This window comes from Chinchilla lanigera, unplaced genomic scaffold (assembly GCF_000276665.1).
Source record: "Chinchilla lanigera isolate Chin_1 unplaced genomic scaffold, ChiLan1.0 scaffold00026, whole genome shotgun sequence".
Classification (NCBI taxonomy): Eukaryota; Metazoa; Chordata; class Mammalia; order Rodentia; family Chinchillidae; genus Chinchilla; species Chinchilla lanigera.
In genome coordinates, this window is record NW_004955427.1 from 12,314,765 (window position 1) to 12,333,615 (window position 18,851).

At 40.5% G+C, this 18,851-nt stretch overlaps 1 protein-coding gene across 6 annotated transcripts in view; it reads left to right on the forward strand.

Moving 5' to 3' along the window:
• Nucleotides 1–18,851, forward strand: part of Phldb2 (pleckstrin homology-like domain, family B, member 2) — a 101,656-nt gene that overhangs the window by 30,665 nt on the left and 52,140 nt on the right. For all 6 annotated transcript variants that reach the window (XM_005386372.2, XM_013515161.1, XM_013515159.1 and 3 more), the window contains 2 exons: nt 11,632–12,015; nt 17,936–18,079. In XM_005386372.2, coding sequence (XP_005386429.1) covers nt 11,632–12,015; nt 17,936–18,079 — 528 coding nt within the window. The remainder of the gene's footprint in view (nt 1–11,631; nt 12,016–17,935; nt 18,080–18,851) is intronic.

Sequence of the window (18,851 nt, forward strand, 5' to 3'; positions counted from 1 at the left end):
CTACAGCTCTGGGTGGCAGACAACAGCAAAAGCAACAAGCACACACCAGCGAGGAATGGGGGAGGAATGGCCTCAAGCACTCTTTTCCTCTCCCTTACATATGCAAACTGTCCACCCCAGGGCGGGTGCAGCTCTCACATCCATAATCAAACTCTAAAAGCCTGCCCCACGGCCGCATGAGGCTTTGGGGGGACACGCAGACACAAACCATAACATATACATACATACATACCTACTAGAGAATAGACAAGTTGATACTGTTACTAGGAAAAATTGTTTAAGACTACAAGAGCATCAGCAGGTCAGAGTTTTCCACCTGTAAATGTATTTTGCTTCTCTACTTGTTTCTCAATGTACTGACTTTCTAGTGACTCCAAATCCTCTGAAACAAGTTAGGCATTCATTCCTTCTGTTGGATGGGGGGCTTCAAGATGGTCAGTGTTAACATAATGCTTATTGTTGCTTCGTTATAATATTAATTCTTTTGAAGAACAATGTCTTGGAAATGTGAAGACAAATTTAATTATGGAAAACTATTTTGTCCTCTGATCTGACTTTAAAAAAATCTCATTCCTGGTGTGGCCCTTCTGCTTGCTACATCCTGACTACAGGTTAATTAAAAAGAAAAAAAAAATTGCACCATTTGGAAGTAAGCCAGTTAAACTGGAAACCTGGAAATGGGGTGACAGGTTGGTTTATGAACCAAGTAAACACAATGGCCTGGACTTTTTAAAGATATGTTTACAAATGATGACTATTTCTATATTCTGAGTTAGAATCGCCATTATTTTATTAGTTGATTTACTCTTCAGATTCATGCTAAGCCTTAAATTGAATTTTCTGTGGAGCATTTTCTTAGTTCTTATATTTATAATACCCAGCCGGTTCTCCACCTTTTCCTGCTTTCTTTCACTCCCATTCCCTGCTGGGATAGAGTTAAAGGATCCAAATCCAAAATATAATGCAAAGCACATGTTAATTTTAAATTTTCTTGACCAAGAAAAGCAACAGGTGAAATAAGGTATACTATATTGGGTGGCACAGATTAGACTGATGATAGCATTTACTGCCTAAATAAGCTATCCATTCTAGAAGGAAAAGGTCTTCTTTTGTTTCTAAAGAAAGAAAAAAGATAGCAGAGTCTAAAGATGGAAAAGTCTATAACCACTGGATCATATAAAGAAGAATTTTACTTAATATTAGATTACATTGGGTCATTAGGGCGTAAAGCAAGGACCTCTTTCTGTATCTTTTAAACAACAAACTCGTGACACTTCTGTAGATGTTCATTAAATATTAAAGGAATTAATTATTAACCAATTAGGACTGCCAGTTGTCCTCAGTTAAATGAAAGTAGAAAAAAAATCACATCACTTTCCCTCTTACTCATCCGCGGAGAGATTGATGGGTAGAGCAGGAGCTGGAAGGGGAAGTTAGCATTTCGCTGTAATTTAATGACATTGGAGACACACAGAGCTGTGTCCTGGTGTAATTCAATATGACTGTGGTCCATGGTGATGGCTATTAACAGCGGGCCCCTTTGTACTTGAGGTTCTTGTTACAACGGCAGTACAAGCTGTTGCCTCTTGATGGTGCCATGAATTTAAAATTCTGCTCAGAATTTGAGGGGTGTATGTGCTGAACCAGCGTGGTTAGCAATTCCCAGGCTAAAATATAGGAGACTCAGACTAGGAGGCCCTGAATTCCACCACGTCACGGGGAAGAGGTCGTATTCCTCTTTTATAATGGTAAATCAATGCATAAGCACTTGAAACTCATGAATAAAATCCATAAAAAGTGTACAAACTAGATGAAAATTGAAAATCATGATATTGTTACAAAGATGTGGGAAAAGAGGTACCTGAAGGCGGGCTATTGCTTCTTTTCTGTCGTTTTTTTGAGACAAGGTCTCATGTACTTCAGGCTGACCTTGAGTTCACGATGGAGCCCAGGCTGGGCTCTAACTTGCTCCCCTCCTTCTGCCTCAGACTCCTGAGCACTAGGAGTGTGCCACCACACCAAACTGGGGCTATTTTTTCTTCACAGTAAAAATGATCCTTGTAGCTAGGTGAGGGGGTGGCAGCCTGTAATGTCAGCAGCCTGGGAGGCTGAGGTGGAAGAATCACAAGCTGGAGCCCAGCCTGGGCAACCTGATGACTTTGGAAGACCCTGTTTCAAAATACAAATTAAAAAGAGCTGGGACTGTAGCTTGGGGTGAAGTGTCTGGATTCAACCCATAGTACAACACCAAAAAAGTGGCCATGATATTTATATACCTAAATTAGAAGTTATTCATTGAGCGACTTCTTATTAAATTTCTTCTCAGATAGTACATGTCAATGACTCTTGTAACTGATGCATAGAATGTGAATTTTCCTTCCCAGTTCTAGAAAAGTTTGTGGGATATTTGCCAAGGTGAATAGTTTTGAAGTTTGAGATGGATTTTTCAGAAGGGAAAGAATTGCAATAGAAATACATTTCATCACTTTTTCAATAGAAAAGTTTTGTTTTACCCATCTTGACAAGCAGGTTAAAATTTCTTAGAAGACACTATTTGAAGCATTAAACTCTCTGATCGTTGGAGAGTCACTTGCAATAATTAGAGAAATTCAGAGAGGTCCTGTGTACCGTCTAGCCGGTGTCCTCCCCCTATGACATCTCCCAAGCTGCAGGGCAGCAGCACAGCCAGGATTCGGGCACAGAACGGTCCTGGCACCTTGCAGCACCCTGTTGGTCTCCTCTAGCCACACGCATTTCCTTTCCCTTCCCCTCCGCAGATCACTGACCTGTTCTTTGTATAATTTTGTCATTTCAAGAATGTAACACAGACATAATGATACAGTCTGTAACCTTGAGTTTGGTTTGTTTCACTTATGCTAATTCTCTGGAGACAGAGGTGGGTTGTTGCATGTGGTTTTCCTCCTTCAGCTCTACAACTGGATACGTGAGGCACAAGGAGGTCTGAGGGCCACATGTCTGTTTCCTAAGCCCTGTGTATGTTATGTGGTTCATCTACCAGCTTTCCTCCTGTCAGAGTCTTTTTCCGTCTGTCTCATATACAGTGGGTTATTAACCCTCATATATGCAGAGTTATTAGCTGGATTGAGTGGGAGGAATCAGGAAAAGTATGTCTCCTCCATCTTCCCAGAAGCTGAAGTCAGATCAATTTTTTAAGTTTAGAACTAGCTGGGGATGATGCTGCATATCTATAATCCCAGTGTTCTAGGAGGCTGAGGCAGGAGGATTGCAAGTTTGAGCCTACCTGAGGCAGGTTAGTGACTCCGCAAGACCTTGTCTCAAAATAAAGAATAAAAAAGGGCTCAGTGGGAAGCCCTGTACTGGAAAAAAAAAAAATTGCAGCACCCAAGAACTTTGCCCTGGTGAAGTCTAATTGACTGCAGGGGGGGATCTTTCTCTAGGGCTTGCTCTGTTAGAAGATTTTGGTTTGGAAAATTGATATTTCTCATTCAACATTGCTAAAACCATACCCCAGCTCTGAAACTGCAATTTCAATTTTGAGAAAAGACAGAACTTTCAGAAAATGCTGAGTAGAATTAAAAGGAAAAAGCTTCTTATATACTTATTATTCTTTTATTTTGGTTGCAAAATAGAAGAGCTAGAATTTTGAAAGGTCACTTTTTTTTTTCCAACCCAGCCACAAAGACCAGCCAGGGATAAAGCTCAGTGGCACAAGCGTGTGCCTGGCAAGCGCAAGGTCCTGAGTTTGATTCCCAGTACGCCAAAAAAAACCCAAAATCAAAAAAACAAACAAACAAACCCAGCCACAAAGACCAGGCTGAAATCATATTAGGCAGAGACTGTAATTTTATAAGTTGTTTTGAGAGAAAGAAAAATTTATTTTTATTTCTTTACTTATTTTTCTAACATTATTCTCTAACTTGCTGTGTTTTGTATTGCATTCTATACATAAAACTTTGTAGCATGCTTTAAAAAAATTGTAACGTAGTGTTTTTTATGTCACATCACACAACACTCAGGTTGCAACACTGTCTACTGATATGTGACAGTCCACTCTCCTTCCTTATGCGTCACCTTTACTAACTTCTCTATGTATTAAAAGAAAACTCTTTGTTCTTTTAGGATTGGATGGATTTTCAAGTGTGCAGAGTTAGCTTAAAGTCTTGATATTTCTTATGTACTGATTATGATTGAATAGAATAAGTATTATGTAAAATTCTGTAAGTATTTTAATCTGTTGTGTTCTAGAGACTGCTTTTTCAGAAGAAACAGAGAGATCTGGAACTTAGTTAAGCCCTGTGAAAATATAAACAGATGACAGTACTACTGGACTTAGTTGTGTTTTCTTATAATGGTATGGAACAACTGCAAAATTTCTTTAACAGAAGGGGCTCAGGCACCTTGTAGGTTTTCTTTGGAAACATTGTCCACCTGAAAGTAAAACCATCTGGCATGTTTTTCCCAAATGTTATGTAGAAATGTCATATGCGTACATTCAGCACAGGGATTTCCTTTTTTTAGTCAGCGCTTCAGTAGAGAGATGTGCACTTTCCTCGTAAAATGTTATAGAAGAGTGTGGAGAAGCAAAGCTGCTGAACTCAGTGCAGCTGGAGGCAGAGAGGAGAAGAGCCTCAGAGAAAGGGATAGCTCCGAGATAGCGCCTCAGTGGTTGCTCCCATGATTCCTTTCCACTAAGCCTCACTTCCTGTTTCCGCTGGAGGCAGAGAGAAGAGCCTCAGAGGAAGGGATAGCTCCGAGATTGTACCTCAGTGGTTGCTCCCATGATTCCTTTCCACTAGGCCTCACTTCCTGTTTCACCTCCTACTGGGCATTTTTCTTTCAAATGATATCTTTTAATATTTTAAAAAACATTGACTGTTTCATAACTCACATGTCTACCAGTTGATTTTAAATGACAAAATATTGCCAGACCTCATCAGAGAAAAGGACTAACATACTGAGAATCCTAGTTAAATGCTATGTGTCAGCAATTAACTTGAACTGAATTTGCCTTACAAACACAATTACTAAGTAGGTGGAAAAGATAAGCTAACAAAAAATTATTGGGTAAAAATTAACAGGATTAGTTAAAGTTATATTGCTTTCAGACGTGTTTGATACAAATAAAACTAAAAAAGAACCTTGCTTCAACATATATAAATTCTATATAATTTATATTATTTTACAATGTATTATTAAATATATCAAGTACATTTACTGACTCAATAAATAATCATTTTTATTTATATCTATTTTTAAAGTACAAGCACCTTCTAATATAAGGACACAGCTAGAAATAATAGTGGAGACAGTGCGTCTGAGGGAGATATTTCCACACAGATAGTAGAGAATTAATCAGGAGTGTAGGCACTGATTTATGATAAAAGGTTAAAAGAACTGAATGTCCTTGTCTGACGGTGTGTAAGGGCGGGAAGTGACAAGCTCCTCAGGTATTTGGGTGAGGCACAGGGTAGGGCACTCCTGCCCTCTGAAGCTTAAAGCACAGCCCCAGGCAGCCTGAACTTAGGTCGAGAAGAAGCGTGGGCATGGGTTGGGAGAATGGTGTTTTGGAGAGTAGCTCCTTCTGGAAGCTACTCCACCAGATTTAATGTGCTCTAGGGAATGTGTTATGTATTGGGTGTGTCTCTATTGGTGGGGATTGAGGGACCAAATGACAGTCAGAGATTGAAATGATCCCTTCCTACCCAGGTTACTATGACAACTTGGCAGAACTCTTCACCACAGTTCTATAGTGTAGATACTGTCATCCTCCTATTCTATACATGGAGAAACCGAGATACAGAAAATTGAACTTTCTTTCCTAGGGCCACATGGGTAGTTATAGAACTTGGAAATTGTGCTTTTTGCCACTTCAGCACATTGGAGACAGGAGGGCCAGCTAAGTGGAGAGAGATAAAGGAAGGCACTGTAGGAAGTTTAAGTCAGATGGTTTTGATCTCCTTCGCAGTGTGTTTATTTCATGGCATTTAGTGTATCTGAGGAGAGTACTGAATATCAGTGAGTGGTAAGTACTGCCCTAGCTATTTGCATATTTCTTCCTTAGTACACGGATATTCACCACCACCTAGGACATTAGGTGAGTAGTATTCTCAGAGTATGTGTAGGTCACTCTCCAGGTCAACTGATACCCCATGGCCCAAGGCTTCCACATTAAATCACATTGATTAGAGTGGCCATCCCTTACCCTAAACTTAATTAGGTTTGGTCTTCCTGCCCTAAACAAAGACCTGTTCAGTATGCCATAGATTGCCTTCCAGAAGTCAGTGGCAAAGGCCAGGACTTTCTTTGGATGAAGCCAAATTCTTTATTACACAGTATATTAGTATCTATAACTGACAAAACCATTTAAAGGAAAAAATACTTATTTTGGGTCACAGTTTGAGAGTTGTAGCTCGTGGCCAGTTGTCTCTCTTGTTTCTGGGCTGGAGGAAAGGCAGGACATCATGTCCAGCGGGTGAGGAGGAGCAGCGCTGCTTAACTCGTGGCAGCTGGGAGTAGAGCAAGAGGAAAAGAGCCGCAGAGGAAGGGGTATTTCCAGGATGTCACCAGAATGGTTGCTCATGCAGCGCAGACCCTTCCTCTAGGCCTCACCCCAGTTCACCTCCCAGTAATCCCATCAGAGTGTGATCTCTGGTTAAAGCCTTCATGACCCAGTCACTTCCCAAAAGCAGCTATCCTTCAGCACACGACCTGTCTTGGTTCCTTTTCTCATTGCTGGGACAAAATACCCTATATCCAGAATTAAGGAAGGAAAGGTTTATTTAGCTCACAGATTGTGGAGGTTTCAGTGCGTACTCAGCTGGCTCCAAGGCAGAGCGGCACATGACAGAGGGCAACAGTCCATGGCGGCAGAAGACAGCAAAGCAACAAGAGCAAAAAGGGAGGAGCAAGAGCAAGCCTCTTTCCTTCCCTTATATCGTATGCAGGCTGCCTGCCCCAGGGTGGGTGTAGCAAGCACACCCATAATCCCAGCACTGGACCATAGATCAGTCATGAACTCTAGAAATCTACCCATGACTGCACGAGGCTTTGAGGGGACATGCAGACACAACTGTAACACGAGCCTTTGGGAGGGGTGGGTATGTTGGACTCAAAACATAACGCAGTGTCAGTAACTGAGATTTCTTTAGTCGATCTTTGAGTCCCTCCTCTCCAAGTTTTGGGCAGTTTTCAGCCTAAAATGAAGCACAGTTTAACAGTCATAGTAACTTTCTGTAGGAAAAAATAAAAGAAAAAAATGTATAGCTTAGAGGGTTTAAAACAACATAGATGTATTTCTCCGTCACATTTCACGGCCAGCGTGGGCACACCGAGGCCTGTGTGCCACATTTCCTCACTCGCGACTCAGGCCGAGGGAGCCAGCAGGATTGGAAGGTTACTGTGCCGTTGCAAAGCAAGGCATGCAGTGATTCATTCTCTGGCTGCTCCTGCAGGAGTGACACTCACAGCTTCTCCTGTTTCGTTGGCACGTGCAAGTCTGAAGGCCATATCTAGTTTGGGGGAGGAAGAGAAGAGCCATTTGCCCTGAGCCCAGAAAGAAGGGATTATAATAAACCCAGTTACTACCTCTGAGGGATTTAGCTCCAAAAACAGATACAACACCATAGAAGTTTTTCAGCTCTTGCTTCTTACGTTCTCCTCCTATCTAGCCTACATAATTGAGACAGCAGCATGCGTTGATGGACTCCTGGAAATTAAGTATACTTACCGTCAGCGCTGCCTCTTCCCATTCTGCCACTCGCTTTTAGAACAGAGTTTGTGACTTGCTGGTGTGCGCTGCATATTGATTCCTGTTATTTGGATCTGTTGGGATCCCTTGAGTCCTGATGTGAAGAGGAAGACTGTTGGTCCCTCATCCCCCCCACCCTCACCCAGCCACGTTCTCCACGTGATCTCTGATCACACCGTGACACTCTTTAGTTCTGGATCCTTGCTTCTGGGGTTCTTCCATGAAAATGCTCTGCCCACACATTGCCCCAGTACACCAGAGAGGCCTGAGTGTTTCCCTGAGGACGCAGATTTGTTTTCTGTAATTCTTGTCAGTTGCATTACCGTATTTGAATTAATAGAGTTTTCATGTAGATTTCCTATACACCTCTGTTATCACTGTTTCTCTAACTGACAACTTATTTGTGCTTCTTTTTGTGTTTTTGTTTTTGGTACGGGGGCTCACAATGTAGTTCAAGCTGACCTTGAAGTCACTGTATAGTCCAGGCTGACCTTGAACACATGGCGATCTTCCTGCCTCAGCCTCCCGAGTGCTGGGATTATAGGCATGTGCCCCCATGTCTTGCTGTTTATTTCTACCTCTTGTTAAAGATTTGAGGATAGAAGTGCTGTCTTTTCACCTGTGCATCCCCAGCACATTAGTAGGCAGTAACTTAATAGATCTTGGTTGAGCTGAAAATTATGGAAACACTGAATACCTAGGGTTCCAGAAGAGAGAAGTAAAGCCATACTTATAAGTCACAGTAGGTCTCTTAACGAGGGAAGTCTCCTTTCAACTAAATCATGTCTATCCATTAACGATTGACTTTTTGTTGTATGTAATAAATGATCCAACATATTGTGACAAAAATATTTAACAAGGATTTCATTTGTGAGTAGATATCTGGGGTTGATTTTCGGCATAATTTACTTGTTTATGCAGTCTATTTATAGTCCTGTGGCCCAGAGCAGAGAGGGGTTGGTTACATAGTCTAAGAGAGGAGGGTACAAGCTGCTGTGGGTCAGAGTCAGACACCTTCCTCTAAAGGACAAAGATCTGAAGTCAAAAAATATAAAGCCCACAATTCTTCTTCTTTTTTTTTTTTTTAAGCTCTAAGGAGAAAAATGCACACCAATTTTTCCAGGTATATTTTCTAAGGTCTTGTGTCTCCGTTAAAGCTACCTTTTATAATGTAGGTTACAGAGGTGGAGAAAAGACAACACTAAAAATGTACTTTCAGTGATTCAATTCAATACTTTGTCAGTCATTAGCACCAGTCTTTGGGGTCATTTAGGCATTCAGGCTCTGTACTGGTGGCTTTTCAAGAAAATGAGCAGTAGACCGCTGACTTGGAAAACTGGCCAAGGCTTGCTGATCTCAAAGGGACTTTGCAGGTCACCAAGCTATGCTTCCAGGGACGGAGAGTTAGGCTGTGCATTTCATGGTCAGGCCCAATGCCAGCTTGCATGCAGAGCCCTGTGTGATAGCGCTGTCGTTGGTCCTCAGAGAGTCCTGGTCTGGAATGATTGCCCTGCTTTGTGTCACGCAGGGTAGAAGGTAGTGATGTGATGAACAGGCAGGAAGAGGACACCCAAATGAAGAGAACTGAAGGCAAAATTATCTTGAGGATAACTCTGTTCAGGGTTTTCCTTAAAAGGCTTCCTGCAGCACTCCCAGAAATGTTTTACAGACTTCCTTCTGACGCACTTCGCAACATTAGTTTATTTTTCTTTGGTTTAGCTTTTTGGGGCCGGTGTGTCTTGGCACAGCCTGGATTGTCTGCAGATTTGTGGGCAGCAGTGCTGCATGTGTGGGTGTGATTCAAGCCTGGCCAGACTGGCTGTGAACGGGGTGATAAGAATAGAGAGAGACACACCAGTCGACTGAACTTCCTGCTTGCAAGCCTTTGAATGCTGCGTTTCACTGTCTGAAATAGCAGTCATCTTAAGGCCCAGATCATGTATTCCTGCTGGAATTAAGCAATAGCACTGGCAGCAAAAGAAACTAATTGTGGGAAGGAGATATGGAGGAATTTTGCTACGTATTCCAATCTAGGCAGAAGTAACCTGCATGCTTTTGAAGAGGGTATCATTCGTTGGCGCCCTGATTCATGAAAATTGGTAACTTTCAGAGAAACACAAAAGGTACACAGGGCAAGGTTGATATAAACTTAGTAAAGACTGAGTTTAAATGCTTCAGTTTAATTGCCTGACTAACCGAAAGGGAACTCTTCTTTGGAGATTAACCTCTAATATGGGGGAAAACTTCAGAGAAGGGGTAAGATAACTTTTTGTCCCCGTCCTCACCCACGCCCTTGCAGCATGTTTTTCTTTTCTTTATTGTTGGAGGTGTTTAAAATAAGGCAGAACGTACCATGTCCCCCTGCCCCTCCTCATGAGGCTGAGATGGGTAGGGCTTGGCAGCTGGTGGCAGCTGCAGATGTATATAAGCACCAGGCTCCTGGAGGGAGCCTGTCACTGTGATCTGCAGTGACGGTCCTGTCACTGTGATCATCTGTCCTGCAAGGGGGCCATGAGGACGGAGCCGCAGCTGGAGTCCAGATGTTCAGGCAGTGAAAGGGAGGTGGGAGTTTATGGGAACTAGTATACTGGTCTTTTTGGTCAGGCTACTACCTCTTTTTGAGAAGGCTATCAGTCAGATATACCTGTCGTTTAACTGGTCATTTAATTAATCTAGTTAATGAAAACCAAGGAGTTGATTGGTCTGTTCCTTTCTGACTTTTCTTCTTGTTACTCTCTCAACTAATAAAAAACTCTCTGGATTTTATCTTACAAGTTAGCTGCAATTGGAATAAAAATAGCAGCCTAGTGCTATTTAATAAGTCCTTATTTATTACTAATAAGTAGTTTGAAAAGTATTTTTGTATGGGGAGCTTTTGAAGTCTCTTTTTCAACGTGGGAAATGTAATTACAACACATGGTCTTTGTTTTTTTCCGCCCTCACTTTTGGCATTGGAATTAAAGTGGAAGGTAAAGATGTTGGAGTTCCCTATCCCTACCAGTGCTGTGTAGGTTTAGGAGAAGCATTTTGTAAGTTATTTTCTATTGCTCAAAATATAATGAATTTACTTGAAGTTAAAAACTATAAATATTTACCTGCTTTGCATGGGAAGTCTGATGAGGCACGAACTGGTGGTAGTATTATAGACATCAGTGGTCTAGGTAGATAGACAGATTTTTCTAAACAAATGAACTATTACTTTATTTTCTAACTAAATGAATCAAACATTAATGATCTCAGAATTTAAGCAACACTGACGTCTTTCTGTCTGGACTTGAAATGGTTTTCATTTGAGTGTAACAGTCATACTTTTTAATATTTTTAGTTACTTCTATGAGAAACTAGGGAAAAAGACATCATGGCCAGGCATAAAAAAAATTAGAAATTTTTGAAGAATTTTTTTTAAAGTTAAGGCATATGTATATCTTTTAAATTAAAAGATTCTTTAAGTACCTTTTAACCTCACTATGTATCTAACAGAATTTTTCTAGAAGTTAGAGACTTAATTTTAAGGCTTAATTTTAAGCTTAAGTTTGTAGTGACAAAGGAGTTAGGTATTTCTGAAGGTAGATCAATAGAAGATGGGAAGAAAGATGGATAAAGAATAGAGATTTTAAAGATCTTTGGAGACTTGATAAGTCAAGAGAAGGCTTACTGAGGGATGAGCGAGTCCACCGTGGGATATGCAGTGCAGAGAAAGGTGACAGCCCAGACTTGACTAGGAGGAAAATCAGACACTGAAGGCAATAGCACTATGATGTATCCATGAAAGATGATGGAGAATTTTCTCCAGTTTAGCGTGGGTTGATGCGTGGCATGAAGACACCAGCTTCTTCAGCCTTTGTTTGGAGTGGTCTCCATTCTCACAGGCTCGCTGACCCGATCCTCTCTGTGTGCTCCAGGAGAGACAGCGCTTGGAGACCATCCTCAGCCTCTGTGCCGAGTACACCAAGCCTGACGGCCGCCTGTCCACGGGCACCACTGTGGCAGATGTGCAGAAAATCAACAAAGAACTGGAGAAGCTGCAGCTCTCCGATGAGGAGTCCGTGTTTGAAGAAGCCCTGGTGTGCCCCGACACAAGATACCGGTGCCACCCGAGGGGCGCTCTCCACGACGCTGACCTGGTGGGCTTCGGGAGCCTCAGTCAGAGCAGTGGCAGCCTCCTCGCCCCCAGGAGCATGAGGAACGATGAACTGCTCCGGGAGCTCACCAGGACCCCGCCACCACCCGCCTCTGCCTTTCTGAAAGCTGCCAGCGAGTCCTCTTACCTAAGTATCCTACCAAAGGTAATGCTGGGGGCAGAGACCACCGCGCAGGGCCCCTAGGGCCATGCGTGTGCTTTGGTCTGATAACTAAATATCTTATGTAAATTTTCCTGATGTTCTCCAGGAAGCTTCAGTTGAAGAGGTAATTAGCCAGACAGGGTGCTGCAAATTAGGGTACTTGCCATAAAGTCACCAGTTTGGGCTGTGAGAGCTACTGTAGCCACGCAAAAAGGCAGAAAGAAAAGTTTCTTCTCTTCCTGCTCCTTCCCAGTTGTACAGTTGAGAAATCAACATTAAGTGTCTTACCTGCCTTCCTAATGTTTTCTGTGCATGTATAGCTATAAATTGTAGTTATAGACACACGTTTACATGCACAGTGTTATGTATTTTCTACCTCACTAAATGTTTTGGGCATCTTTGCCTATTAGTACACATAGCTTTTCTTCATGCTTTTCAGTAGCTTAGAATTCTATTGTGCAGACATTGTTTCCAGTTTCTTTGCAGCCAAAATTGTAGGATATATATTTTTGCTCATGTGTGCAAATGTGTTTGTGGGGTCACTTACCTAACATGAAACTAAGGAGTTTATATACTGTTCATTTTCATAGTTCCAAAAAGGCTACATTTGTGGCTGACAGTTTTGTACCTTGTTTTCCATACGCTTGCCAACATTACATGTGAACAGAAATTTTTTCTTTTTTTTGGCCGTACCGGGGCTTGAACTCACAACCTTGCACTTGCCAGGCAGGCGCTTATGCCACTGAGCTATATCCCCAGCCCTGAACAGAAATGTTCAGTTTGCCACATTGGTATATGTTCTAATTTCTCACTATATATGAAGTAGGGCATTATTTTCCTATTTTAAATTATTATCTGTAATTTTTGATCCGTTTTGAAGAAATGGTTTCATTTAGCTTCTGTTTACTGAATAGTAACACCTGTTTGTGAAACTAAGTCAGTCTTTTTGTCATGAGTGGTCTTTCTGTTGATTTATTCACGATATTTTGGAGGGGGCATGTAATAATGGCATTTATTTGTAGCCCTTATTATTAACTGCATTTTTCACTATATGTTGATTTTTAAATACTCTCCAAATTTGAGGATTTCTTTTTTTTTTTAATTTTAAAGAATAAAAGAAGGATAACATAATAGGGGGGACTTAGCAAATTACAGACAAAATGGTAGGAAATTATCAATGGTTATCGTTTTACATATTATTATCTACAAAATAGTTTCTCAGGAAAACAAATAGACAAATAATAGTGAGTTAGAGACAAAAGAGGTAGGAGATTATCAAGAGTTGTTGTGCTATACTTTGGTATCTTCAAACTGGCTTCTAAAGAAAATAAATAGAGCTATACATGAGTGACCAACTGAAAAATCATTAACTATTCTCAATGGTTGTTGTAGGAAACACATAATAATAAACATACATTGTGAAATAGGATAGGAACATTACAAACTTAACACAGTTATGGATAGATTAGTAGGAAAATATCAATGGCTGCTGTAATACATGGTGGTATCTTCAAAGTGGTTGAGGATTTCTTAAATGGGATGCAAAGACAGTTGTTTTTGCTGTTCTTTTTTTCACACAGGTTAAGAATTTTCCCATGAAATGAAATAAAATTCCTATTTCTTTTCTAAAAAGAATTTGAAGGAGCTTACAATAAAATAGGTACACTTTACTGGACTGAAATTAGAGCACCAAAGTAAGAGTAAAAAACAGATACCACGTGTATAAGGTAGATTGATTTATTTAAGAATAAACATGATGGGGGCTGGGGATTTAGCTCAGTGGTACAGCACCTGCCTGGCAAGCGCAAGGTTGTGAGTTCAATTCCCAGTACCAGAGAAAAACCACAACCAAAAAAAATAAAATAAAATAAAATAAACATGATTAATTAAGGAGTAGCTCTCACCATTAAGTTCAACTCTGAGAATTGTGGCAGTTGTGACCACAGAACAACACCAATGAAAAACATCCATTAGTTAATTTTTTGTTACAAGAGAAGGACACAAACTGATCCTTTGAGGGAAAAGAAAATCATGGAGTTAAATTCTGCCAGTAACTTCTACATGGACCGTTCTTTAGGGGAGTCTGTATTTTCCTAATTTTTGTTCACAATACTGAGCTACGTGTTCTCTCCAAAGACTATTTCTTAGGAACAGGTTTCCTCCTAGGAAAGCTGAGGAGAAAGCTATACAGTGTGAATAAGCAGATCTGCCACATGTTTCTAGTTGCTCAGATACACTTTTGTGGAAAAGGAATCTTCTGGAAGTGAGAGCAGCATCCATGGTCACAAGAAACAGAAGCCCGCATCCTTTCAAGATGGGGACACCTCCAGGGCCCCTCAGGGTACCTTGTGGTAGCTGGGCGTGCAAGGGGGAGGCTAGCCGGCTCCTAGGAATGAATTCTCTCTTAGTGTTTTTCAAAGGCAGGTATATATTGACTTGAAAAAGGACAGAAGACTCAAAAACAAATAACCTCCTTTTTATTTTGGAAGTGCTTGCTGTCTCAGCCATCTGCCCAGTGGAGAACTGTTTCACGAACTAGACAGTAGCATTTGTTAGCTGACTTACAGGTTAAGCAAAATGGGGGAGAAAAGAATGTGAAAAATTTATTTAGGTAAACAAGATCTTATGATATTTAAGAAATTTGAGATTTACTAATCTGGAATTTATGATCTAAAAATGTGGTGAGTGTTTAAATTTTAAAATCTTACGTAAAAGACATATGGCCCTTTATTCCGCCCAAAATATTCTTCCTTACTTCAAATACACTCATCCTGTCGTTCTTGCCAATTTGAAGCAGTGCTGAAAGCCCTCTTCTGTGAGTATCTTTAGTTACACTGGTCCCTTGGTGTTCCAGATCGATTTAAGACACTTACTTTTTCATGGTCATTTTGAGTTTGGGGAAGACCTGGAAGTCGAATGGTGCCAGAGAGTGAAGAAAGTGATGCGGACACTCTGTCATGTTTGTACACGCCTGCCTTTCCATCAGATGGCACTCAGTAGCGGCATTCACTGTATTTTTGATCAGCCCAGCGAAATCAAAGTGAAAAGCATTATGTTAGAAAACATTCATGGAAGAGGACTTCCAGAACTGCTTCAGAAAGTGGCAAGAATGATGGGAGAAATGTATCTGAAGAAAGGGAGAATACTTTGAGGAAGATTAATAGCAGTGCGTCTTTTCCTGGAACAAATATTTAAGATTTAAACATTCCCTGTATATTTTCATCACTTCTTGTACATTACCTGACGCTTAAAGACGTACAGGACCATGGAAATACACTAATTATAACCAGCCTTTGGGAGCCTATTACCACCTGAGGCAAAAGCTGATTTACTGGGAGTACCTCCCACCATATCTTTTACATCCTTTGTGTTACAGCAGTTGTTTTAGCTACAGAGGAAATCCCTGTGCCTTGACCTCCTTTGGTTGCATTCTAAAGTGATCGGCAGAAAAAGGGGACAAGGGGCAAGTGTCTTGTCCCTACCCTTTCTTGTGTGTCCCTTCCCCATGCGAGTCAAGTTACTTTCAAGATGGTGTATCAAGGATGCACATATATGTGTGGTGTGGTTATTAAAATGTGCCACTGTTCCAGTGGATTTCGGCCACTACTTTAAAAATTACTCCGGAGGAATTACAGTGAAAGGTGTTATGTTTAAAATCGAACTTTCTCTATCACTATAAGATTAAAGCTGTTCAGTGGCTGCTATACCTTGGCTTTTTTCGTTTTCTTTTTTGGTTAATGAGATTACATTATTTTAACACCATTTTAATATAAAGCATTAAATTTAGAATGTCTCTTGAGGTAGACTTTTTTTTTTTTTGGTATCAGGAATCGAACTCAGGACCTTGCATTTGCCAGGAAGGCACTTGTGCCCCTGAACTATATCCCTAGCTCCTAGAATGTCTCTTAAAGATTTTTTTTCTTATGTATAACAACAACAACAAAAAGCTTCACAGGTATTTCCTAGATAGCACTTAATTACTCTAAGGAGTCTCTTAAATTATCTATTAAATATACCTATTGTGATGCCCTGTAAAAAGTTGGAGATACAAAAATATTTAAAATTTTCACTGCTAATTGTTGTCCCTGGTTATTTCTAAAGTTTATAGTTGTGTAGCTTGGTCGGTTGTTTTGTCTTTTCTTAATGCTTTCCTTCCACCACTGAGAGATATTTTTAAACCATGTTGGAAGTAGAAACTTAATATGTCATGTTGACCCAACAGGATACTGGCCTTGGTGAGGCCTTCCTGCTAGGATTACTGGCCAGTGATTTGGGAATGCCATTCACTGTTACCGACTTTTCTCATGGCCTAAAATCAGCACCCACATATTAAGACAATGAGTTTCATTGTTTGTTATGAAAAGGTCAGCAGTTGTTTCATTAGTTGGTAAGATACTGGATTTAAGATGACAATTAAGCTAAATGTCAGAACTTGGAAGGCTCAGGCACATTTGTTCTAACTAACCTGAGATACTGAATTCTCAGTCATTTAATCTGTTTAAGGAGCTGCATAATAAAGACTAATGAATGTATAATATGGCACAATGAATATTTTCTTAAAGTTATAAAGATTGATAAATAAATTAAATGCAGTGCAAGGAGAGGGGACTGCGGGCTTGCGGTAAAGGACTGGCACACGTAGCTGTTGGGGGCTTAGTTGCTCTTGGCAGGTGGAATTACTGTGTCTTCACGTAGTGTAAAAATGGCACGCACTGACTCTGAGAGGCTGCGGAGTGGATATAACCTCTCTGATTGTTGAGATAAACTAAATTTTAGAAGTTCCTTTGGTTAAGTTCAATGCTCTTTCTAATGATTAGTGAGGAATCTCCAGTAATTGACTTAACTGGACAGTTTTCAATTTTTTAATTGTGGAATTATCTAATTAAGGATTTATTTTAAAACTTCATTTTCAAAGAGAGATAAAAATTAATAAATAATATACCAATACTGGTATCTCTTGCTTTATAGAAAGTCTGGTCTCCTTTACGTGATACCCAAGAGAGCTAACCTGGAATTGTAGAAAAAAAGAGGATGTTCTGAATTTACTACAGCCTTTTCTTAAACAGTATGCAGTCATATTTTGCTGTGTATATGACCCACAATATTGCTTTCTTCCTTGAGCATTTGTCATTACCGCTATTCAAGTCTTTAAGTATGTCTTTTCTCCCACAGTTCATTCCTTGCCAGGAACTCAGATTTTCCATGGAACAAATGCTGGCTTATGTCCTGTTTTCAGTCATAAAGCCCACTTGGCTTGGCTGGTATCTTCAATATTATATAGGAAGAAGGTCTATATGGCAAACAGGAAATGCTGCAGTAATACAAAAAGTGACACAGCAACTAGCAAAATCTGAGTGTGTAGTTTGAAGTCACTTTGGGACTCAGCAATGTGACATGCCCTGTTTTCCCACCTTGGATTGGAAACATAATAAATAAGCATGGATGCTCATTTATAGACAGCGTAGCAGTGAGACCCACTCTATGGCTAGAGAGTCAAGAGAATTTTGTAGAAGATGGGGAGAATATGGAGCTAAAGATAGCAGTGTACTCAGGAAGATTCCTAAGGAAGATGTGCTGTCTGGGTTCAAGTTCTCTGATATGCTGAACTTTTCCTGTAACATTGGAGAAGCTACTTCAGTCTTTATATGGCACAGCTTCCTCATCTGTGTAGCCTCCTAGTTCTTTCAGGATATGAATTTGTCAATTGAGATTGGTTAGTTTGAGCTTATCTAAGAACGTAACTGCTGAGGATGGATGTCCAGGTAAATGTATCAGAGATCCTCCTAAGCCCTTTGAGAGATGTTTTTAGCATTTATGTGGGCGTGAAGATGATGAAACATTAGGCCCACAGCTGGTTCATGAGTGGAATCGGGAAATTCTGGAACTGAAGTGTGAATAACCCATATCTGTTGATTAATCACAGACCCCAGAAGGGATGAGTGAAGAACAGAGAGCTCAGGAGTTGGCTGCAATGGAGGACACCCGGATAGTAATTCTGAACAACCTTGAAGAGCTCAAACAAAAGATCAAAGATATAAATGACCAGATGGATGAATCTTCCAGAGAGGTATAAACTCCTTTTCTTTAGCTTACAAATGTTTCTGCTCATGAGAACATGGGTCTTGGACAATAGATACATAGAGGGTGACATCATCCAACATTTGTTCAGTGGGTGCCAGTATAGGGTAAAATATGCCCTTGTTTACATTCCTCTTTCTTTCTGTTTTTTAAATACTTGAGATAGACCTATAAAGCCTTCTTTAATGTATCTTAGGTGCAGCCAATTTTGTCTTAACTACTGCTGTATGTGCTCTCTGTTTACAAGATCTGTTGTCTGAAGTACCCTATATTTAGGTGTTCAAGGTGAAATGAAACAAACATTTTCTGAGTATGCGTCCTATGAGTCAGATATCATATTAGCATGATAGAGGGATTCACATGTGAATTAAATATAAACCAAGCTTTCTAGAGATTTGAAAAACACGTAGCAGACAGACACTCTAGCTGTATTAGAAGATAATGACAATTTTTATATTACCACCGTGGAGCAAACATTTCATTCTAAGGAGATCTGAATGTCTGTGCTCACAGGTGGTCCCCAAAGCCCCACAGTGATAAGAGGGCTGTTCACCTGTCATCTTGTTTATGGGCCCTAGAAGCCTCTCCTGCTGGCATTGCTAGGAATGCAGAGCGCAAGTGGTGGGCTGGGGTAACTTTCACTCGTACTGTAGGGACAAAGCCATAGCTTCTTCCAAGGCGGTTTATGCCTGTGCTTAAGAAGTTAGCAGAAAGAGGGTTGTATTAACACAGCTGAAAGATAACTAGTTTTCTTAGCAAAT